Genomic DNA, 25,624 nt, shown 5'->3' on the forward strand with positions numbered 1-25,624 from the left:
CTGGGCAGATGCAGAAATTAAACTTGGGATGTCAGTTTTGGAGACAGTGTTTTGAGTAGCTAAACTAGATCACTCTTTACATGATAAGGTACAAAGGCTAAAATAATTTTAATGTTGGCACTGTGCTATTGGTTGGATTTGCATCTAGGCTAAGAATCTGTGAAATCAGTTAACTAGAAACTGCTTTTTTTTGATTATATGGAGATTAGATATAAATATCTATGTACTTATAATACATATTGTAAACATTACATACATATGTATGTGTATATATACATGTATATGCATGTTTATATAATATGTACATTTTGCAGCAATAGTTATTAAAGTGTGATCTGAAGATCCCTGGAGGTCCCCAATACCCTTATAGGGAGTCTGATCATAATAATTCATTTTGATATTAAGATATTATTTACCTATAAAATACTTCTTCCTTTTTCAACTACATATCTGTAGAGGCTGGATTTTCTTTGTATATTTCCACCAAAACAACAAATTGCACATATTAAACATAGAAGAAGATATTCTCATATACAGCTGTCTCCTGCTAAACCAGATATTAAAGAGACTGGCAAAAATATATATATATATAAAAACAACACCCCTCTCATAAATTTTTTTTTTGCTTCGGAAAATAGTTATTGTTCATGAAATGTGTTATATTAACAAACAATGAATTTCTTATTATTTTTAAATGAATATTCAAAGTTTTATCAGTTTTAATTTGTATTGATATAGATGGATATAACTCACACAAACAAAAACTCCTCATAATTTTTAACAGTATAAAGGTCCTGAGATCAAGAATTCTGAGAACTGCTGCTCTAGATCATTTGCTGTTTCTTCATTCTACTTGCTTTTCTGATGTGATGAAAGGGCATTACAAATGCTTGCATTGTAGACTTGAAGGGTCTCAAACTGTATAAGGCAGTTTCTTTCTATTTGATCAATCCCTGGCTTTGCCCTGAGACAAAATCCTGAACAGGAACATCCCCTTTTCTTCAGGGCTGCTCCTCTACATAGCCCCCTCCTAGAGGCTGAGTTGGACAGAAACACTCATATTTTTCTGAACAAAACTATGGGAATAGTGACCATTAAACTCAACCCTTTACACGTCCTAGATCTCTCAAGTCATTAACCTTTTCACCCATAATCACCTTAGTATCAGATTTAGAAAACTGTTACATAATTGATCATTAGTGAAATAGCTGCAATGGCAAAACACAGCATTAGAAATGCTAGTCCTTGAAATCATAAACTGTCCAGTTCAAACTCTAAGTGATGGGTATTTGCTTCACTTCTGAGCTGACTGTTAAAACACTTTTAATTAACTTTTTTGGTATTAAAAAAAAGGATGGATTTTTACTAAGCATTAGTAACCACTCATTCTCTAGCTTGAAAAAAGCAATTTTCTCCCAAATGATATATTTATTATCATCATCATGAGCTTTATAAATATATGTATAAATATTTATAACAAATATAAATATTTATAAATATAAATATATATACATACCCACATATATCTCTGTGTATATATTGGAATATTGACAGATTTATTTTGTTTTTTATGGAACTATTTGGAAGACGACTTGTATGAACCCAATGTACTTTTCATCTCTTCAAATGAATATGTCACTAAATCACCCTGAGTCTTAGGTTCTCTATCATCTCTCTAGGATTCTGAACTCCCAGTCTTCTATGAACTGCAACCAGAAAAGGAGGAGGATTGGGCTCATTTTTCCTAGTATTTATTTACTTTCAATTTTGAAAATGAAAATGGGTCATACTCAGCATTTGTTACAGAGGAAAAGAGTACTTGATTGAGAAAGAGGAAACTTAGGTTCAAACCTTATCATTTACAATTATTATCTATATGATGTTGAGGAAGGCACTTAACTTCTCTGGGATGTGGAAGTTCCACTAGATCCTTTCCAGTATATTCCTGAACATGACTATGGAATTTTGACTTAAATTTGCCTCTCTGGTCCATGCCTAATAGACCAAAATGAACTTTTTCCAATCCATGCAAGCAGAACACAACCATGCTAGGCATTCACCCACGACACCGAGAAGGGGAGCAGAGAGAAAGCTTGACTTTGGGATTTTTTTTTTTTGGTTGTACCCTCCTGTTGAGTATTGCTGTTCTGAATTCATATTTAGCATATGAAGAAAAACAGAGATCTGTAAGAAGGGGGAAGCCTGTCACCTGGGAGGGAAAGGACATGACTCACTCAGTTCTCACAGATTTGTCTTGCATCCGCAATCATATATATACTCACTTCTCCTCAATCATCTGCTTTTGATATTCCTCATACTCCTCTCTAGTCATTCCGCGTGCAGCAGCGGGATCAGAAGTGCCTCCTTCTTCTTTTTTTTCTTCCGTACCACCACCAAGGCCTAAATTCTTAACTTGGTCACTTACCATGCTTTTAATGAAGAAAGTCATGGTCTCTTTCCAAAAAAGTGAAAACCAAGCCTCAAATAAAATCTTTTAAAAAAATTCTCAAAATTTACCCAATGTTAGCAAATAATTTAACAGCAAAAGGCTTTCTACACAACCTCATCAGCTTTTCAAGGACATAATGATAGGGAAAAGAGGTTGCCAAAATTGGTTTGTCGGCCATAAGCTGGATTAAAGCAGTGAACTCCTTAGTGTATAGAGGCAGATGGTTCAGATTACTCTGGGAGGAAAGCCCATCCCACCATCATTAGATGAAACTGACTACTTTCTATATCCTTTTTTTTTTAAATTTTATTACAATTTATTTAATTTTATTCCTGCTATCAGGAAGTTTTTCAATTAAAAAAACAAACAAACAAAACAAAACTTGGAGAAATTTCCAAATTCCAATCATTTAGCACAATATTCCTATTGAAAACAGTACAGTGAGCTTTGAGAACCAGAATGCTTCATTAAACAAAAATAATCCTTTTTTATCTATCATTTTATCTCATTGGGCTCTAAGCACTGGGCAGGGATTTGCTTTTGAGTTTGCTTAGTTTTTGTCCTGCTCAATAGCTACTCTGCTGAATACCTTGACAAACCTATTTCTAAGGAAATAGGAGTGGTCCCTTGAACTGTAACTGTGTGCAGTGATGGATACATGACAAGAAGATGTTGGACTAGACATTTTCTGTAATCCCCATGATCTTGTGAATCTCTCAAAAACAAATTATGTACCAAATGCAAACCAATTTCAGCTGGCTCTATGGTCTAACTCACTCAGAATCCAAAATAAGGTTAAAAACAAGCAAATAATACAGAAATTGATGCTCGCTAATCCTGAGCTTAGTCAGCACTCCTCCTCCACTTCCCATCTTAACAGTACCAAGGTTGTACCACCTATGCAAATATACAGCATTGGTTCACTTATATCAAATCCTCTCTGCTTCTTATTTCTCCCTTCCTCTTTCCAGTGTTGTGAGATCTCAGCTCTAAGTTGTGAATGTTTCCATGAGCTGTCAAAACAGCCAACTTGGCCATGACCTTTCAGGAGCAAAAGTCTGCCAGGGGCTACAACCCAAGAGCACCAGTGCTGTATATCTCTGAGCTAGAGAAAACAGGCTCTTTAATACTAATGCTGGCCCAGGGAACTGAACAACAGAGGGAATTGGACAAATCACCAACTTGACACCATGTGTGGGTGTGGATCCATACAGAATTACACCAAGCCTGAAAGAAAGAGCTAGGGCTGGTTCTGACCACCCAAAAGTCCCTTAAGGCAAACTATGAATTGGTTACTCACAAATTGCCCAATTTTAGAGGAGGATGAGATGCTTTGTGATCCAGTCCCCAAGAAAACTGCCATGAGGGGGCAGAAAGTCAGAAAATGAGTGGTAAGGAAAACAATGCAAGCGGACAATGGAAACTAAAAATATTACAGATTTCAGGAAGAATAAAATCAAAGACATTGAATATAAAGAGATAGATCTCAGGAAAAATAGTAACAAAATAAGGAAATAGAGTCTTAAGATCTAGTAAATGAGTCCGGGTATCCAGGTCAAAATACTACAAAATAAAGAAAAATGATCCAATACTTGATAAGACAGAGAGCTCTGCAGAATTTGAGAACATGGAACTGCAATATGCTGTTACTGAGTGATTTAAAAGAGAAATGATAATTACAAGATAGACTTTACCTCCTATACAGCAAAAAATGAACTGAATAGAAAAACTTGAATCTGGAATGGCACACTTCACCAAAGAAACAAAAGAGAGTAAAGATCGGGAATTCAAAAATGTAGAAGTGAAGGATATCTAGAAGAGAAGCAAAAAACAAGAAGTGAAAGAAAATATGCTCACTATGCAAATAAAGCATACTAACCTTGAAGACAGAATACATTGGGACAATATAAGGATCATAGAAATTCCAAAAGAATATGACAAGACAGAAGGTGGAACCAAAACAATAATGGAGTGAAAGCAGGGACTTGTCTGAGCTCTTCCCCCTACCCTTTCAATGACCTTTAAATAATGACTAAATTTTTTCAAGCACCAGAACCCACAAAAAGATGGAGTGAAACAATTTTCCAGCAGAAGGTGGCTTGGAAGGTTTGCAGGAAGGTCTATTGCATCAGGGTGAGTCTAGAGTGTAATTGCAGCCCCAGGAAGCTAGGAGCAGGTCTTGGGATCTCAAATTGGCAGCAATGAAGGCAATTTTCAGACCTCTCATGGAACAGATACCAGGGTTGACGTGAAAGATTGGCATGAAAAGTTTTTCCTAACAGGGCATGAGAAGAGTCCCAGCAAGCCATGAGCAGACTTTGGGAACCACTGAATCAACAGCAGCAGCAGCAGAGGAATCAACAAGGTGGCTTCTGGAGATCTTATCCATAAGTAAAGGGGCTAAATAGCTGGTCAGAAGGAATTTGGAGGGGCCTCTTTGCAGGCACTGAGGCAGGACTTTGTTGCTTTGTCCATACTCAGATCTGGATAGCAGTACTGGCTCATAGTACAGGTTTATAGAAGGATCTCTGAAAACAACTGCTCAAAACCCCTGAAGCTTGAGACATTCACTCTCCACTCTGTAACAAAACCCTATTTTAAGAAAGAGTTAAAAGCTGAATAACAGACTGGAAAAATGAAAAAAAGCAACAGAAAAAGATTCTGACCATAGAAAGTTACTATGCTGACAAGGAAGATCAAAACACGCACTCGGAAGATAACAAAGTCAAAGTTCCTACATCCAAAGGCTCCAAGAAAAATAAGAATTGGTCTTTTGCTTTAGAAGAATTGAAAAGGAACTTTGAAAATCAAGTAGAGGAAAAAATTGGGAAGAGAAATCAAAGTTATGCCAAAGGAAACATAAAAAGCTAATGAGGAGAAGAATGCCTTAAAAAACAAAACTGGCCAAATGAGAAAGGAAGTATAAAAGCTCACTGAGGAAAATAATTCCTTAAAAATTAAAATTGTGTAAATGGAAGCTTTTTGAGAAATCGAGAAAAAAATACAACAAAACTAAAAAAGTGAAAAATTAGAAAACAATGTGAAATAACTCACTGGAAAAACAATTGACCTGGAAAACAGATCCAAGAGGGATAATTTTTAATTATTGATCTGCTCAAAAGCCATGATTAAAAAAAAAAAAAACCTGGACATCATCTTTCAAGAAATTATCAAAGGACAATGTCCTGATATTCTAGAACCAGAGGTTAAATAGAATTTAAAGAATCCATCTATCACCTCCTAAAAGAAATTCCAAGATAAACAACTCCCAGGAATATTATAGCCAAATTGTAGAACTCCCAGATCAAAGAAAAAATAATGCAAGCATCCAGAAAGAAACAATTCAAATATAGTGGAACCATAGTCAAGATAACAGAAGATTTAGCAGCTTCTACATTAAAGAATTGAAGAGCTTGGAATATGATATTCTGAAGAGCAATGGAGCTAGGACATTACAACTCATAATCAGCTACCCAGCAAAACTGAGTACAGTTCTTCAGGGGGAAAGATGGATATTCAATGAAATAGAGAATTTCCAAACATTCATGATGAAGTGATCAGAACTGAAGAGAAAATTTCATTTTCAAATATGGGATTCAGGAGACATAAGGAGGTAATCAGGAAAGGGAAATCTTAAGGAACTTAATAAAATTAATCTTTTTACATTCTTACATGGGAGGGTAATAACTTGTAACTCATAAGAACTTTATTATTATGGCAATTAGGAGGAGGATAGGTAGATAGATAGATAGATAGATAGAGGACACAGATGTGAATTGAATATGAAGGCATATTATCTAAAAAAATAAAGGGTGAGAAAAGAATGTACTGAGAGAAAAGGAAAGGGAGAGGTGAAATGGGCAAATTATCTGCCATAAGAGGCAAGAAAAAGCCTTTACAAAGAGGGGAAGGGAAGGGAAAGAGGGAACCTTATTTTCATCAGAATTGACTCAAAGGGGAAATAACACAGACATTCAATATGGGTATAGAAAGCTATCTTACCCTGCAAGGAAGTAGGAGAGGAAAGGGAAAAGAGAAAGTAGAAGGGTGATAGAAGAGAGAATATAATGGAGAGGGAGCTGGCCAGAAGCAAATATTTTTGAGGAGAGATAAGGTGAGAGAGAAAATAAACAGGGTGGGAGAGTGGATACAATTAGCAAGAGTAATTATTTAAAGAATTTTGAAGCAAATTTCTCTGAAAACCTCATTTTTGAAATGAATAGGGAAATTAGTCAAATTTATTAATAAAGAGCCATTCCCCAGCTGATAAATGGTCAAAATATGACCAAAAGGCCATAAAAGCATGCATATCCTTTGACCTAACAATATTACTACTACACATGAATCCCAGAAGAGACTTAAAAAAAAGGAAAGATTTATGTGTAAAAAAATATTTATAGCAGATCTTTTCTCAGGGCAAAGAACTGGAAATTTAGGGAATGCCCATCACTTGGGGAATGGCTGAATAAATTATAGTATGTGATTATGATGGAATATTATTGTTCTATGGGAAATGATGAGCAGCATGCTTTCAGAAAGACCAGGAAAGCCTTTCATGAGTGCAACCAAAGCAAAATGTACTGTGTACAAAATAATAGCAATGTTGTGGGATGATCAGCTGTGAATGACTTTGCTTTTCTCAGCAGTACAAAGAACCAAGACTACTCTGAATGATTCATGGCAAAAAAAATACTATCTACACCCAGAGAAAGAACTGATTGTGTCTGAATATAGATTGAAGCAGTTTTTGTAAACTTTTTTTTTTTTTCTTGAGAGTTGGGGGTGGGGGTTGAAGATCTGTGGGGTTTTTTCCCCACACAACATGACTTTTATGGAAATATTTTGCATAACTTCACATGTGCCTTCTCAATGAGGGGTAAAAGGAGAGAGGAAGGGAGAGAATCTGGAACTCAAGAGTTTTATTATTAATATTAAATATTTAAACCTTGTTACTGTTTGTCACTTTTTTTTTTTTTTTTTTTTTTGAGGCAATGGGGGTTAAGTGACTTGCCCAGGGTCACAACCAGAAAGTATTAAGTATCTGAGGCCAGATTTGAACTCAGGTCCTCCTGACTTTGGGGCTGGTGCTCTATCCACTGTGCCACCTAATTGCCTCCTGTCCTTCATTCTTAAAAAGGATCATGACATCCAAAAGGTTGATGTCATGACATACAAATGAATTGGATTTGAGAGAGAGACTTTTTTTGGGGGGGAGAGGGGAGTTTCCCAAGTTTATTGGAAAGAAGACAAATGTAAATATTAAACAGCTCTTCTTGGTGTTTTGAAATTCATCCCAACTGTGGGCTAGGTAACTTGCAGGTTGGACAAACTGCCAAAGTCTAGGAGTTTCAACATTTCTTTGGTATCATAGTACACTTCAGTGATCTGATTCAAAGCAGAAACCTCAGGAAGTTATCCCTCCTCTCTTTCTTCTTTCTGCAGTTTGATGGAGATCCCTCTTATGGGGCCTCTCCAGATCTGCTTCATCCCATGAATAACATATCCCAAGATGTTGTTGCAGAGCTTCTGCCAGGGATGATGACAATCTCCTCACACAAGCGCTTTGTTGGTATGGAAGTCATTGTCCAAGCGGGTGTAGTATTTTCGATGATGACTCACGCCATTTTCATGGTCTTGGTCCGAACGTGACCCATATTGGCTCCGGGGAATGAAGGGACCATTTAGGTTCTGTGGCAAGCTATAAATCAGGATGACTGGAGATCGCCCCAGATGTATGGCAGATGAGCCTTTTCAAGCTAAGGTCTTTCCCACTTCTCGATCTGAATGATACAATGCCCATTTAAGTAATAAGGCAAAAAGTGGTCTCTTTTACCTAGTCCTAGTTTGAGATATTAGAATTTAAGATTACACCCACTAGAAAAAAGGAGAAGGGAATGGAACAATATAATCTATGGAGTTCATGATACAATTCAGGATGAACCATCTTGCAATCTGAGCTTAATCATACTGGGCAAGAAAAGGATGTTCAATAATAAAGAAGGGTTTGAAACATTTTTAGGAAGAAATCCAGAAGAGATTATTTGCTTCTTAAACAACCTAAACAATAGAAATACAGAAGTGAATAACTACATAAGGCAAGAAAAGCAACAGCAACAAAATGATAAAAAAGCAATCACCAGAAAGTGACTTCTTTTTAAAATGTGAGACAGAAGTGAAGGTAGACATTTGGTAGAGGTAACAGTGAAGAGGCAGAAAAGAGGCATTATCGACAAAAGCTGGTCATACCCTGCCTTCAGGTGAATCAGTGGTTTTTGTTGTTTTTGGATAAGGAGAGCAGGATAAGTGGGATGTGGGATGTGCCAGGTTTTAAGGGCTAGCCATAGGAAGATGAGTTTTGTGGTTTCAAAAAGAGAAGAATCTAGATGATAGATAATGAAGAGGGAAGGACTGATAAGGATGGAGAAAGAAGGAAGTTTTACTTTGGAGGTGTGAGGATGAATGCTCATTTGGTAAAGAGGTTATCTGGGAAGAGAGATGTGAAACATACTGGATGAAGGCTGGAGGATTTGAAAAGTCTACTTGTCCTGGGAAGTAGAGAATTAGAATCCCAAGGGCAACTCGAAGCAGAAGGAATGGGGCAACTTGGACACAGGGAGATTTCCAAGCAAATGTGAAAGAAAAAAAAAAGGTCAAAAAGAGGATAATATGTTGTGGTGAGCTGCATAATCAGGGACATGATGAGGAAGGGCCTTACCACGGGGCACTGACACCTGCAATAATTTGCATGGCTCTAGAAATAGTACAGTGATGGAAAAAACAGAAAACACCAACAAAAACATCTTTAAAACTAACAACTGGTATTTATATAGCATCTTTTATGAGAGTCCACAGCTTTAACTTTTTCTATTCACAACTCCTTTTCACCAAATTCTTATGTGACCCCAAGTATAATGAGTGGCAATAATGAAGAGGTAGGTCTTAGCTTAACATAAAGGAAAAACTTTCTGTAAAAACTACCCAAAAGTGGAATGTGTTGTCATTGGAAATGTTCAAGCTGAGGGTATACAATCCTCATTGAAGATTATGTGAAAGAGATTCATGTATCAGATAAGAGATTGAAATCTAGAGTTCTTTTAAATCTAAGCATCAAGAACCTAGTATTGCAGGTTCTGTATAATCTTGTCCTGATATTTCTAAACATTCCCCTGAAGAAATGTCTTCTTGATTAATAGCAGATTGATCTACATCTTGTCCCAGTGGCACAACTTGCACATTGGTTCATGTTTTCCATGCCTTTCCATTGGAATCCTTACCTCTCTTTCTTTACCTAAACCATATACCACTATCTTCATGAAACTTTCCTTGTATAGGTCAACAAACTACATGATGAATGTTCTCTTCTCTGAATTCTTATATACTTACTGCTTCATTTCCCCTTAATTCCATCCTGATATAGTATGTTGGCCCTGGAAATGGCAGCAGTGGCTTATGGCCACACAGGCATGAGAGGCACTTGTTAGTGTAACCCTATTTTAGGATCTACAGGTGACATTCATTGCTTTTATTGGGCAAAGTGTACTTCTTAAAAGCTTTTAATTTCATGCCCTGAACAGCAAAATATTTTGATTGCTTTTTGGCCTTTCTTCTCTATCTTTTCATGTAATTCAGATATTTTAAAGGGTAGATGATGGATGAAAGTGTAATGCATTGTTATGCTTTTTATGTATCTAAACATTTATAGTAATAGTAATACACACACACACATACACATACACACACACACACACACACACACACACACACACACACACACACACACACACACACAACAAGAGTGTTAATTCTTTTGGCCAGGGACATCTACATACTGGTACTTCATATCATGACCAGCATAGTATCTCATATACGGTAATTTTAAAATTTAAAATACGGTAAAAAATGAAACACTGCCTTGATAAATATATGGCTATGGTATTATCAGAGTTCAATAAAAGAGAAAATAATTTTAATAAAATATTTCTTTATTTGAATAAGGTTAATGTCTTTTCTTGAATTCCAGCTAGCATCAAGTAACATTAGTCAGAAAACAAAATAATTTGAGAAAAAGTATCCAATTAATAGTGGCTAGAAAATCACTTCAATTTTACAGCAACATCAATAAAATTGTTATCTTAAATAGGCAACAGATCTAAAAAGTTGCAAGTATAGATTTTACATCAGTTTTTTAAAAACAATATAACTTTTTTTTTTTTTAATTACTATGTTCCTATAATGAACATTTGGTCAGGGAAATCCAGTCACCAGATTTTAATATTCAATATGTTTTTTCAAGATTGTATCTTTGTAACACATTATGCCAGGCAACTTCTTATTCAAGTAGTTTCTCCTGTCCTTATTTTGCTTTTGCAATTAAAAAGTCATCTTTAATTTTGTACAAAACAACACAACCACGACTACCATTAAATGCAGTAATTTTTTTGGTAGGCAGGTTTTGGATGGAATTTAACACAGTGGGCTGAATATCAGTGAGTTTAAAAGTCATCTATTAAGCTGACTCAGGAGTCAGGAATCATTCTGGGTGACTAATAACATATAAGAATTGTTCCTAATTTTAAAAAAAGAGCATTTAAGAAGTTACGTGTATAAAAGAATCAGTGCACAAAAGCTTATGGGATTAATGATGGAAGTGCTATGTTATGCTACTAGTTCTAAACCAGGGAAGATGTTGGTAGATACTATCAACAGATAATACATGATTTACTGGTATGGTTTTATTATTTTAAAATTTCAAATTAAATAAAACATAGCTATGGAAGGTTAGAACATGAAAAAAGGTACATCAAATCAATAGTTGACAATCATTGTGTTATTGCATTCTTTAAAAAGTGACTTTTTGAGCACAAAGAACACTGATATATTCTAAATAAATTTTTTTTTTAATCCAAGGCACCCTGTAAAATATTTGCTGGTGTGAGAGTGAATAAATTTAATTATCCGAAATAACAAAGAAGTTAAAGAATCCTGGCAGTGACTTTTTTTTTCCCCCACCAAGTTTAAACACTTTTCTTCATAAGTAATCTACTTATCTTCAATTATTTTGAAGAAGATAAACCAGACCCAATTAATGGTACAGCACTGCCCCTTCCCAACTACTTGACTTAGTGTTTCAAAGCAATTCAATATTTAAGGAATAGGGAGTTTAAAATGCATGATTATGCCCTCTTAGTATAGTGCAGGTATCCACTTGTCTAGGCTGTAATCAGAATGAGATCACTTGAATTCTAGCCTGACAAAAATATTCTGCATAGATTTGGTATTCCTTTCAGTGTTTCAGGCACAGTGTGACTGTGGAGTTTTTAATACTGGATTTGGCAGCTTTTTTCCTTAGGGGTGATTAGCATGAATTTCTTATTTTACAACCTAAACTTTCTTTTGAAGGTATTAAAATTTCTTATGGACTGCTAAAAAAGAATAAATTTGTGATGTCTTTAAAATGATCCATGTGCCCAAATAGATTTTAAAATGTTAACATTATAAAGAGGAAAAAATTCATTCCTATTACAGCTAAGTAAATATGGTAGAGTGAAATATCACTGACTGGAATAATCTTATTTATCACCCCAGATCAAATGTTCATAAAAGTTGTAATAGTAAGACTCAATTCACATAATAGCACTAATAGAATATTGCAAAACTAGAGTCTTCATAGAGTCCTCATGTACGCTATATAGGCATAAAAAGATCAACTTCTAAGTGGTATTAAAAAGTCACTAGCTTGGGACCTTATGGAGTTACATAGCATGTATTTTTATTCCAAGATTTGTGACAAATAAAAAATGGCTGGAATAGATGAGAAGGCAAATTCTGTTAATTTTGAAACATTTAGATCAGGTTCAGTTATGAGAGGGGAAAAAAAAAAACTTTGATAATCTTTTAAATGCAATTGAACAAATTATCATCATGCACACAAATTTAATCATTAAAGCTCAAAGGTAGAAGTGTAAAAATTTCAAGGACTTTATGAAGACTCTTTATACTTAGACAATAAGAGACAAACCCTACTGACAAATGTATAATACTTGAAGCTTTAAAAAAAAAAATTCACAAAAGTCTACCTTTTTATTTCTTAAAAACTGCTCATGAAAGTCTTGAAATTACAATGAGAAAGAGTATTCCATATTTTTAAGGGCTGTACAAATTCATATGTTCAAGGTTGTGTAGTGAAATGGCACTGTAATTCAAACACAGTGGTTACTTTTGAGTTATTTACAATATTCAAATCCCGTGCACCCTAGAGCTGAATTTACATGCTATATTTTTAAAATATAGTTAAGACTGAGTTAAACTATAAATTGGGAAGGAAAAAAAAAAGCATTTTTAAAAGAAGATTTAAGCGACTTTCTTTGAGGTGAAGACATTTAAGAGTATGAAATGAATCTATAGGCAAAATACCCGTAAGAACCGTTGATCAGAAGAATGCCTTTCATGTGAATGAAAATTAGGCAAAAAGCAGCTTTAATTCTCTCCCTCCCCAGTTTCCTTTCAAAATAAAATGTACTATAACCACGTTGAAAGGGGGAAAAAAAACCTAAGAGTTCTACAGAGGCATTATGAAATGCTAACAACTTGATCTTTATTTTAAAAAGCTCTACTTGGGCAAAATGACCTTTGATTTCAGAAGGAATTACATCAATATAAATGATGACAGGATTAAGTCTTTGATTAGAATACAGTGATTCCTACATTGTAAGACTTTGGTTACTCTAACTACCATGATAGGGGAATTATATACTTTGGACTTTAGGTCAACTTCTTAATTGTGGATAAATTTTCTTTTAAATAAAATTACTTATAACATTATAATCTTACAAGTAAACTTTCTGTCCCAGAAATCAAATGTACTAATCATCATTTGGGAGCCATATCCCTAGTTTTTCTTACCCTAATCACACACTGGAAATAAACGTACTGTTTCACGGCTGTTCTACCATCAACTATCAACTCAATAAATTTTAAATAAAGTTATATACTGTGCACAGTTTTTCTTGTAGTTCTCACTTCTGTAAGGTTTATTCTTACCACAACTTAACATTTCAACAGGTAATTTTAACAAAAAGGTAATAATTTAGACTACTGAAGCAATTTAAACACATAAAAATCCCCTCATTTACAGTCAAAGTTCTGTGCATACATACATGTACATGTACAAAAATGGTGATCAAAAGAATTTTTTGGCTGCGGCTTCTTGCTGAGTCCTAAATACACACACAAAACATATTAAGACAAGTTAAAATACTTAAAATTAGCATTACAAATCAAATTAAAACATAACAATTTATTACAACCTATTTTATTTCTACTACTTGTTAGACTGCATAATCAAGAAGTTTTAATATATAAGTAGTCTTCTCCTCTAAAAGCTTTTACATGCCCCTCTAAGTGAAAATATCATTAACTAAGGAAAAAAAAATAAAACCTTCCTCTATGGAGCCTCTTTTTTGGTGTATTTCAAAATATAGAAATCTCCTATCCCATTATTGAACCTGGAAACTAGTGCTAAGATAAATTCTTTGTTTTCACTAAAATAGACAACTACCATTAATCTACCTGTGTATGGAAAAAGGGGAAAATCTGGTCAGATTCTATAAAAGGAACTTACCTATACATGATATAACCAATGAACAACATCGTCTGTACTGCTACAAATGCTAAAAAGTGTGTTGTAGATAAACAAGATGGAAATGGTGGTAGTTCTGGGCATTTTGGTCTTTCATTCGATGGCTACAAGACAAAAAAAGCACATGAGATAATACCTAAAGAATTTCCTGGCACATTTAGCATTTCAAAAATCAGATGTTAGTCGATTCCAGATCAATGACTTGCAAACAATTTATTCCAAAGTTCACTTACTAGTCTACTTGCCACTCTCATGTGTCACTGCAATTAATCCTCTCTACCTTACACACACACACACACACACACACACACCCTTATGAAAATGACTTGAGGTTACTTGGATATAGTAAATTTACTAAACTTTATATATATAAGCTCTGCAGAAAGGCAGCTTGGCATAGAAGAGAAATAGATGAAGAAAGAGAAGGCTTAGAGGCAAGTAGGTGATGCAGTAGATAGAACACCAGCCCTGAAGTCAGGAGGATCTGAGTTCAAATCTGACCTCAGGCACTTAATACTTCCTGGCTGTGTGACCTTGGGCAAGTCATTTAACCCCAGTTGCCTCAGCAAAAAAAAAAAAAAAAAAAAAAAAAAAAGAATAAGAATAATAAGGCTTGTTTTTTGTACTTATCTTTATTACTTTCTTACCTCAGTGAACTAAGACATGTCACAATCTCCAGAAGCCTCAGTTTTCCTATCAATTAAATGTGGAAAATACCTACTCTATCTAACTCAGAGAGTTATAACAAACGAATAAGAAAATGTTTATCAAAGTATTTTGAAGACTATAAAGTCACACAGCTAGTATGTGTCTGAAGCTGGATTGTGAACTCAAATCTTTCAGATCCCAGACCCAACCCTCCCCATTCAGCTGCAAAACAAAAGAGACATGATATTTGGAATAATCATTCAAGGTCTATGAATCTCAGCTATCTAAGCTTATGACTACTGAAAAAATTACTTGAAAGAAAAACAGTAAAAATTCACCAAAATAAAAAAGTATTTGACTTCCTTCTCTTCTCCCACTTAGCACTGGCCATTACTTTATCCTGCATACAATTTTCTTTTTCTTTTTTTTTTTATAGCTTTTTATTGACAGAACATATACAAGGGTAATTTTTCAACATTGACCCTTGCAATCAATCCTGTTCCAACTTTTCCCTTCCTTCCCTCTACCCTCTCCCCTAGACGGCAGGCAGTCTCATACATATATAAAATTTTCTAATAAAAATATGTGTATTTCATATTTTTGAACAAATTTTAACACTATAAACCTCAACAAGTCTTACTCTGCTCAGTAAAAGGATATGTAAAAAGCAAGACAGATCATTGTAACCAGCAACCTTTACTCAAGGTATGATATTATTCTGCTCAATAGCAGGTTAAAATGGTTAACACTTTCTTCCTCTTCAAAGCCCTGAAGATTAGTCACAGCATTTCAAAAGCATATAGAAAACAGGAATAATGATAAATAAAACCTGGAGTGGAACAACCTTACAACCAATCATAACAACAGATATTGGTTACTTTGCTTAAAAAAGAAACAAACAAACAAAAAAAAAAAAACACTTCTGCTTTAAAAAACAAAAAACCAAACCAAAACAAAAAAACCCAGATTACCTGAAGAGTATTCTTTATTAGGTAACTACTTAAGAAATATAAAGTATTTCAATTCATTTTATGATTTAAAAACTGATGATTGAGGGAGAAAAAAAAAGAAAACCTAAGGTTTGAATAATCAAAAGCCAATAGTGATTTCTTTTCTTAAATGAAATTAAAACCAAACAAGGATACAGATCATAAAAAGTTCAATGAAAAGAAAGTTACCACATTTCGTTGTATTAAGTGTTCAATGTCCCTCTTTACTACATGAAGATGTTCTTTGATATCATTGAAATGCTGTGTCGTTTCATACACACTGCCTGCTGTGCCCATGTGCTGGGTTCCACTGACCACCCTGAGGGTTTCACCCATGGAATTCCTGAAAAAGAAAATCCCCAACACTTGATAAAATTATGTTAAGATACAATGTGTGAGATCAAAGCACTATCAAAGTCCAGAAATCAGTATAATAACAAGTTGGCCATGGAGAACAACTCTAAAAAGTCTATTTGAAAATTAAGAAAATTCACTAGTCTTAACAGGCTAAACAGGAAAAATCTGACAGATCATTTTGAAAAAAGCTTTTCAAAGATATAAACTGAGAGGGCAGGGGTTGTGAGGCAGTGAAGAGTGCCAGAAGGGGTTAGAGAGCTAGGTTTGAAGCTCATCCTACAAGTCCCAGGTTTGTGACATTCATATCAACTTTCTGAGCTCTAGTCATTAGACCTTTGAAATGGGATTAATATTCCTATAATCTGCCTCCCAGGATTGCTGTGAAGTGTTATAAAACTTTAATCACTAAATAAGAGGCATTGTTATTATTGCTCTTAATATGAATAATAAGGAACCTATGTTTATGCTTTAAAGAATCAAATATTGTAGAATGGTCATGATGTTTTATTATAGTCATCAAATAGTTGCATTTAAGAATGCCTCAAAAGAATATTCATTTGATCAACATTTTGTTATCTATCACATGGAAAAAACCTAGTAAAACAGAAAAAAATCAAAATATTTTTCTTGGCCTCATGGAGTTTTTAATTATTTTTTTTAATTTTTGATATCAAAATAAAAATGTCAAGCACGATAAATAAAAATAATTTTGCAATTCTTTTGCAATCTTATCTCCACTTAACCTCTTTCTGGTATTCACCTGGACTTTCTGTCTTCAAGGATCAGAGGAAAACAGCAGAAAAACAGAGAACTAAAAAGCTGCATGTTACCCCATATTTTTATTCTGATCAAGAAGAGATTCCTGTGAGAACTACTACTATTTCATCCCTTCTGCTAATTCCTTCTGTGTCCTCTTCTTTGAAGCTCCCTCTTTACTTAAAAGTAATTTTGTATGTTTTGGATTAGCTTAAAATTTCTCTAAAATATCATAAACACAAGATCCCGAAAAGATGGAGAAGAAAATATCTGAACTCTTTGTTAAGTCATATATGAATTCAGTATCTCCTTAGCATTTTTATTATAGGAAACAAATTGCATACATATATACACATATGTCTATATGTGTTCATACACACACACACACCTCTTACACCATTTCAAAGATAACATCAAAACGGATACATAAACTAGATATAAGAAGATATTACAAGAAAATTTGAAGAACAGGGAACATATCACTTTATAGACTTATGATAGAGGAACGAGATAGAGAACAAAGTTGAGTGTAAAATGGATAATTGCAATTACGTTAAATTAAAAAGGTTTTGTTAAAACAAATGTAGCCAAGATCAGAAGGAAAGCAGAAAAAAGGGGAAAAAACCAGTTTCTCAGCTAAGAGATCTCATCTCTCAAATATATAAATAAATTTGTAAAATCTACAAGAATATGAGCTATTCCCTAATTGATAAATGGTCAAAGAATATTGAACAAGCAATTTTCCAATCAAGAAATAAAACAAATTATAGTTATAAGAAAAAAAAAACTGCTATAAATCATTGCTGATTTATATCATTTTTATACCTATCAGATTGGCTAAAATGACTGACGGGGAAAATGACAAATGTTGGAGGGGATATGGAAAAATTGGTATACTAATTCATTGTTGGTACAATTATGAACTGATCCAACTATTCTGAATAACAATCTGGAAATATGCCCAAAGAATTATTAAACTGTCTATACTCTTTGATCCAGCAATGCCATTACTAATTTCCAAAGATGATTAATGGGAAAGGAAAATAACCTATATATTCTAAAATGTTTATAGCAGCTTTCTTTGTAGTGGCAAAAAATTGAACACTGCAGAGATGACCATCAATTGAGGAATGGCTGAACAAACTGTAATATATAATTGTGATGGAATGCTAATATTTATAAGAAATGATGAACTCATTCATCTTAGAAAAAAAGCACAAAATAATAAAGAGTGAAATGAGCAGAACCAAGAAAATAATGTATACAATAACAGAAATGTTTTAAGAATGACTTTGAGTGAATAAATCATTTAGACTATTATGAACGAATAACTCAATTAATTATAAAGAGCATATGAAGAAAGATGCTATTTGCATTCAGAGAAAGAACTAATAGAAATATGTGTAGAATTAATTTTATACATATACCTAATTGTCTCTATGGCAGATGGCTGCCATCTCTGAAGGGGGGGGGTGAGGGAAGGAAAAAAGGTGGGGGGAAGTTAATTTATATGAAAACTTTGTTGTGTATTTAAAAGAAACAGCAAGTTATACATAGTGAATTTGTGTTTTCACATGCAATCATTTTTTTCTTTTACTACATTATGGAAAAGTTTGTTTTATTCCATAAATTTTTTAAAAAGTGATCTGTTTTATACTGTCTATGTTTATGCATACTTACTTCATTTCATTCACTTGTCTTAGGACCTCTTGCTGAGTTTTCACTACAGTATCAAGTTCTTGTTGAGAGGCCTAAAACGAGATATGCAAACGATTTTATTATCTTTTTCAATAACTATGCAACCCACACAGTTTATCTTCCATTATTTCTCTTCCACTTCTCACTCATGTGCTGAGCTTTGAGTACATTTTTAAGCTCACCTGTCCAACCTGTGCTGGGCCTCCAAGTGCTCTTTTGGAGAGCTCTTCAGTCAAGGCAGAGACATACCTTCTTTGCTCATCAAGGATCATATCTAATTGCCGATTGAGTTGCTTGATTTCAAGATGGATACGATTTTGCCCTTCAAAAATTTGTCTTAGCTCACGATCACTTACACTCTCAAAGATTTCTTCAGCTATAAAAAGTAAATTTAGAGTATCAGAACCACATTGTTAAAGTAATATAGTTCAAACATATCTCAAAATTAGCACAAGGGCACCATAATCTACTAAGTGCAGCAAACATTTTGCCAGTGGGTAATTTAATTAGGCAATATAAAATGGTATTCACTTGTACCACCTCCAATGACTAATTTTTCATTTTGACTAAAATCTTGTTTTTATGTCACCTAAATTTCCAAATATATGCCTCCTTCCCCTAAACAGCCATTCCTTATAACAGAGTAAAAAAGTAAAAAAAGAAATATTCACTAAAACTAACCATCATACTAACTCATATGTCAGTTCACACAATATTAAATAACCAGAGCTCCCACTTTTACAAAGCTGCATGGGAGATGTATTTTCTTACTTCTACTTTGGGATCAAACTTAATCATAACATAGAGCCCTTAGTTTCATGGAGGAGAGATGTCTTTTCATTTACATGACTATAGCTATTATATATTATTTTCCTGGTTCTGTTTACTTCTAAGAAGTCTTTTTTATATTTTGTATTTTTCAAATTCAATATTTTTTAATAGTATAGTACCATGATATTATTTTCATGTGTCACAATCTGTTTTGGCATGTTCCCAATGATGAGTATCTATACTTTGTTGCTAATTCTTTGTTACTACAAAAAATGAATATTCTGGCATTTGGGGTATTTTGAACCTTTATTGATGCTTTTTATTTCGTCGAAGTAGATATTCTTGCTGCAGGCTCTTTGGACAAAGGATATGGGTTCAATAGTTACTATTTTTTTTTAAAAGCAAAACTATACAAATTGCTTTCTAGAATGGTTCACAACTCTACCATACTATATTAATGTCTGTCTTTTCAGTTCCTTTCAATATTAACTATTTGATTGTCATCTCTGCCAATTTTCTATGAAATGAAATCTCAAAGTTGTTTTGATTTGAATTCCCTTTTATCAATGATTTGGGACAATCTTTTATGTGGTAATTAATAATTTGCAATTTTTCTTTTGAGAATAGGCTGCTCGTATATTTTGACCACTTACCACTGGAACTACTTTTGAACAATATATTTGCTTTAACTTTTTCTTTTTTTAATATATCTTCGATAGAAGATCTTTAACAGAGATATTTAATGTAAAATTATTTCCCCCAATTGAAGATTTTATTAGTGTAAAAGTTTTTCAATTTCATGTAAATGAAATTACCTATTTTGTCTTCTGTAATTATCTTTTTATCTCATATTTTGTTAAAAATTCTCCCTCTAAAAAGATAAAACTTTAAATTTAAAAGAAAAAAAAAAACTTTCCCTCCAGCTCTAGTTGTAAAAGGTCTGTTAACTTGATTCTCTAGTTTTTGGCGGGGGGAAGGGTTAAGAAGGGCAGGCAATTGGGATTAAGTGACTTGTGCTAGGTCACAGAGCTAATAAGTGTCTGAAGCTGAATTTGAACTCAGGTCTTCCAGGGCTAGTGTTCTATCTACTGTGCCATCTAGCACCTAGCACCGTGATTCTTTATTTTTAACAAAATTTTGTGACCTTTAATTTTCAATTTATAGTTTTCCCAGCAATTCTTGTTAAACAGGGAATTTTTTTCCCAAGTAATTTTTATTTTTAGGTTCAGGTTCACTGGATTACTGAGCTCAATTGTCTGATTCTTCCTGTTCTAGGGGCTGAATTATTAAAAAATAATCAAGAAAGTTCAATGATTCCATTGGTTGGAGTCACAAATGCAGTCATCACTATTAAAATGAATGTCTTTTTTTTCCCTTCACATTCTTCCTTTTCAAATATTATTTCATTTCTTTTTCTTTCCATTTATTTTTCTAACCTCTTCATACCCTTAATCCCATAGGCCCAAATAAAATTTCTGATAATACATTTTCCCCCATAATTTCTTCCTTCTTGTGGCATTTTCTTCTCTCTTCCTTTACTATTTCTCTAGTCAATTCCAAAAAAGTTCAGCACTTATATATCTAGCACAATGATAGATGGCAAAGTATCAATGACAGATCTAATGAAAATCAGAAAATTCAATTCTATTTTATCCCTTAGTGTTTCTCCTTTTCCCGAGAGTATCCAGGCAATGTGTGGAACACAGAGGAGAATAATGCCCAAACAGACTCTGAATAGGCAGAAGAATCAACAGAAGCCTGAGGGAAACAAAGGCAGAAAGGTGGTGATAATGCAACAGAAAAAGACAAGTTTTGAGAAGGACATTATTTAAGAATAATGGATTACAGATGGACCAAAGTCTTTGATTAAATACAATATAAAACCAAGCCTTACTAAAAAAAACTTTCCCTCCCAGTGCTCAGCACATAAGGAACGTAGAACTTCTATAAGAGATTCAGAGACAGCATTACAACATTAACAACTTTCCCTGCTTCATTTGATACTTGTCTACCATCTTCTCCTGGATATATTCCTTGCTGGGCTTCTGGGATGCTTCTCTCTCTTGGTTCTCCTCCTATCTCTATGACTGTTCCTTCTCAGTCTCTTTTACTGACTGATTCATCAGCCATATCACACCCACTAACTATAGATAAACTCCAAGGCCCTGTCCTGGGTCCTCCTCTCTCTCTCTTTTATTATAACTTTTTATTGAGACAATATATGCATGAGTAATTTTTTACAACATTATTTCTTTCACTCATTTCTGTTCTGACTTTTCTCTTCCCTTCCTCCACCACCTTTCCTAGATGGCAAACAGTCTTATACATGTTCCTCTTCTCTTTTCTCTACATACTTTCCCTTCCTTATTCATCTCATCAAGTACTATGGACTCAACTATCATCTAAATGCAGAAGACTCCCCTGAGTTCCACTCATGCATTTCCAGCTCCTTATGGGACATTTCAACTTGGATGTTCCACAGGAAGCTTAAATCCCACATATCCAAAATAGAATTTATTATCCTCTTCTTCCCCCTGCTCCATATTTCTTTTCCAAACTTCTCTATTCCTATTGAGGGCACCACTATCCTTCCAATCATTCAAGTTCACAATTTCAATATAATCCCAGACCCCTTCTTACTTCACATAGCCAATCTGTTGTAAATACTGTTGTTTCCACACCTTCAAAATCTCTTACAAGTGTCCTCTCTTGCCCTTTTATAGTCACCACCCAAGTTCAGGCCCTCACCACCTTACACTTACACCATTGCCACAGGTCTCCTGTTTGACTTCTCTGTCTTGGGTCTCTTCCTACTCCCAACTATCTTTCACAGGCTGGTCAAAGTATCTTTCCTAAAATGAAGATCTAAACATGTCATCATCCCTTCTCAATTTAATAAATTCCAGTGGATCCCAACTGCCACAAGGATCAAAGAGAGGCACTTCTATGTGACACTAAGTTGTGCCCACGCTGGCCCCTACCTAAGCAGGCTAACCACCTTCCTATCTTTCCAGTGCATTTCTCCCTCCTTACACTCTGTAATCCAAGACCATTGGCTCTCTCTTGTTCCAAACTTGTTCCATTTTCAGTCTCCAGGCCTTTGCCCTAGATGTTCCCCTGACTTGGAATACACTCTAGCCTCACTCCTCCTGTTTGGAATTCTGATTTCTTTCAAGATTCTTCTGATCCCCCAGCAGTGAGTCTACATCCTTTCCCAAACCACTTTATATCTATTTGGTATATTTTCTACGTATATTTCTCCATAAGAATTTAAGCTCCTTGAAGATAGAGATTGCAGCATTTTTTTGTCTTAGTTGTCACTGGTGCTTAATAAATGCTTGCTGAGTGATTAGTAATGAAAAGGTCTTAAAAACAAAATGATCCAAAAAAAAAAATCTCTGGTTTAGGAATATACATTATGACTTCCTTCCCCCCATATTTATTTTTCAATATACTGGATTTGGCTTAATGTTAAAAATTAATTTGTATTCTCTAAGCATATATCAGCTAATGCAAATGAAAACAGAAACAGCCCAGAATCATGTAAAGCTACAAATAAGACAGTCTGTGATGGTTTTAAGAAAATTAATTTTCACATTTGTTAAATAATTAAATATTTTGTAGTATAATCTGCCAAAGATAACAAACACATTGCTTTCACAACAGAGCTGGTAGAGTTGAATTAACAAGTCTCTATCATATAGGAATGAAAGGTAATAAAAGACTTTTATGAAGATAAGAATAAACCTAATATTACTGAATTTTGATCCAAAGCACAACCTCTTATTACTTTTTCATTAATTTCAAATAAAGTCTATTTGTTAATGTGATTTGTTTAAAAAAAGGGGGGGCATTTGAAAAAGTCCTTTCAAAAATTGAAAAGTATAAAAGAATCATTTGAAATGTTTAGGTTCAAACAATCACTAAATAAGCCGGGCACATTTGTATCTCTAAATGCTAGGGATATAAATACAAAGAATGACAGAATATCTACTCTCAAGAAACTTATATTCTAACAGAGTAACAACTAAGCAAATTTCAATTATCAATGCAAATTGATTCTTCAGAGCAATCAGTTATGGCTTCCCAAAAGTTGACATTCTGGATTATAGGAAGTTTCCCACTGTATGCTTTTACCTAGAACAATCAATGATTTCCCCTGCCTAATATCTCAATTCTAGGAGTATACTTAAGGTGACTATCTGCTCTGGGAACAAATGTCCTTTAAGGCCTATTAGTTTTTTGGGATCTTGTAATGACTTCTGCCAAGTGCTAGTGAAGGCCCAAGACATTCTATTTAATGTCAGTGGTAATTATCATTTGTCAATCTCCAAAGATGAAATAGGCTCTAATCCCTTGTTATCAGCTTATTCCTCTAAAGGTACCAACAACATCAAAGACTGGAATGGTCCTCAAAGCCACTTAAACATTCAACAGCCCAACTAATATGTAAAATCGCTTTAAGTCTTGGTCACTGACAGAGAAATTTGACAGAAAAATCACTTGTTATGAGCCATTCTACTTTAATACAGAGCAGAAATAGGATCTATGCAACAGTTACCAGGCAACTAGCTGGAATGGAGCTCCATGAATGGGCATATATTCTCCTGTGGAGCTCAAGTAAGTTCATTTAAATTTACCTGGCTGCCCTTGAATATCAGGGTGGTCCTTCTGGAAGGCCTCCTTTTTTTTATCCAGCTCTTGTTGAAAATGCTCAAATTCTTCCTGGTATTTTTCTTTGTCTTTTTCAGGAATTTCTTTATCAGGTGCAGGCTTTTATAGTTCAAGAATAAATAAGGAAAAAATAAATCATATTAGTAAGATATTTTATAATTAACTTTCCTTATTTTGAACTACTATAAAAACCTTTGCAAAAAGGTTTTTTGCTACTGCTTTTCTACTATAAAAAGTGATAAAATCTAATATATTAAAGTATATAAAAAGTTTAGTTAGAATCTAACTCAAGCTATAGCATATTTATAACTGCTAAACAGAAAAAGAACTTTTAAATTAAAAAGCATAATATATTATGTACTTACTGCTTCTTTTCCAGGCTCAGTCAGTTGGAAAGTCAGAAAAGAAAGAACATCATGATCATCTACAAATTAAAAAAAAAAAATCTGAACATTATATACCATCGTATACTAGTCTCTGAACTAAATGATCAATTTAATTTTTCTATATAAAATCACTCATTTACTTAATAATTTCTGTTGTCTTTAAAAATTGTTTTTCTTTAATAATCATGAAGATAACCATGTACAACCAAGGAAATCATAAAAAAAAAAAAAATCTAAGAACTAATCTAAGATCTAAGAACTAATTTAAATCTAAGATTTTAAAAATTATTCAATAAATTAACTTGAAGACAAGATATTCATCCCAAAACCCAATTCAAGCAGATATCTGTTAAATATACATCAATTTTCAAGAAGCTTTTGTAGTCTAGGAAAGCAAAAGCAGTCACTGCTTTCAAGGGGCTTAAATTCTACTGGAAGTAATGTATACAGAGAAGTAAACACAAAATATTTTGGGGAAGACAACCACAAATATTTGGGGCAAGGGAAAAATGAGGAAAGGCTTTGCAGAGGAATCAGTATCTGAGATGTGATTTGCTAGGAGTTAGGTATTCTGGGAAGGGAAATGGAGGGGAGTGCATTTGACACATGGAGGACAGAAAGTACATAGAGGCAAAAGAATCAGAGAAATTTAAAGGACAGGTTTATATACCTTTGAAAAATTATATCAAGTTCTATCACAGACTATACCTATATATTTAAGTAGTCAGTGTTCTACAAAGCTACATAGCTATTTAAGCTTGCAATCTTGGTTAAACTCTGCCATTGCACAAAGGGTTGACCAGATACCAAGAATGTTTTTTTGTTGTTGTTGTTTGTTTTTTTTTAAATACTTTAGTTTTAAAGCTCAGAGAAAAATTAATTTCAAATGTGTACTGGTAAAATTTGTGCTGCCTTAGCAAACTGCTACTCTCATCTGGCCATATTTACAAGACAACAAAGGGGATTCTCTACATTCAATCTTGGATTGTTTTCTTCCCCAAGAATCAAATGTGGTATATTTATGACATGGGACAGGAGTAAGAAAATGTAAATCATTAGCAAAAGGTAGTTATGTAGGACCCATATGTAGAAAATATTTATAGCAGCTCTTTTAGCAGTGATAAAGAATTGATAATTAAGAGGATGCCCATCAACTGGTCAATGGCTAAACAAATTGTTGTAAACAAATTGTTGTATATGATTACAATGGAATACTATTGGCTTAAAAGAAACAATGGTTTCAGAAAAACCTGGGAAG

The 25,624-nt window shown here is 34.0% G+C and overlaps 2 protein-coding genes and 1 pseudogene across 3 annotated transcripts in view; all 3 read right to left on the minus strand.

The window, feature by feature from the left end:
• Nucleotides 1–2,534, minus strand: part of CPLX4 (complexin 4) — a 42,917-nt gene extending 40,383 nt beyond the window's left edge. The window contains exon 1 of the mRNA XM_074279467.1: nucleotides 2,283–2,534. Within this exon, the coding sequence (XP_074135568.1) occupies nucleotides 2,283–2,449 (167 nt within the window). The 5' untranslated portion in view covers nucleotides 2,450–2,534. The remainder of the gene's footprint in view (nucleotides 1–2,282) is intronic.
• A 5,073-nt stretch (nucleotides 2,535–7,607) lies between these two features.
• LOC141549695 (small ribosomal subunit protein eS17-like) lies at nucleotides 7,608–8,256 on the minus strand (annotated as a pseudogene).
• Nucleotides 8,257–10,413: 2,157 nt separating this feature from the next.
• Nucleotides 10,414–25,624, minus strand: part of LMAN1 (lectin, mannose binding 1) — a 33,086-nt gene continuing 17,875 nt past the window's right edge. The window contains exons 7-14 of one of the 2 annotated variants that reach the window (XM_074279466.1): nucleotides 24,346–24,404; nucleotides 23,947–24,079; nucleotides 18,718–18,911; nucleotides 18,518–18,588; nucleotides 15,914–16,067; nucleotides 14,070–14,191; nucleotides 13,606–13,665; nucleotides 12,511–12,641 (exon numbers count right to left, since the gene is read on the minus strand). In XM_074279466.1, coding sequence (XP_074135567.1) covers nucleotides 13,629–13,665; nucleotides 14,070–14,191; nucleotides 15,914–16,067; nucleotides 18,518–18,588; nucleotides 18,718–18,911; nucleotides 23,947–24,079; nucleotides 24,346–24,404 — 770 coding nt within the window. In that variant the 3' untranslated portion in view covers nucleotides 12,511–12,641; nucleotides 13,606–13,628. Of the gene's footprint in view, nucleotides 13,666–14,069; nucleotides 14,192–15,913; nucleotides 16,068–18,517; nucleotides 18,589–18,717; nucleotides 18,912–23,946; nucleotides 24,080–24,345; nucleotides 24,405–25,624 lie in introns of both variants that reach the window. The other variant, XM_074279465.1, reaches the window with a different exon arrangement.

Source organism: Sminthopsis crassicaudata, chromosome 1, assembly GCF_048593235.1.
Source record: "Sminthopsis crassicaudata isolate SCR6 chromosome 1, ASM4859323v1, whole genome shotgun sequence".
Lineage (NCBI taxonomy): Eukaryota > Metazoa > Chordata > Mammalia > Dasyuromorphia > Dasyuridae > Sminthopsis > Sminthopsis crassicaudata.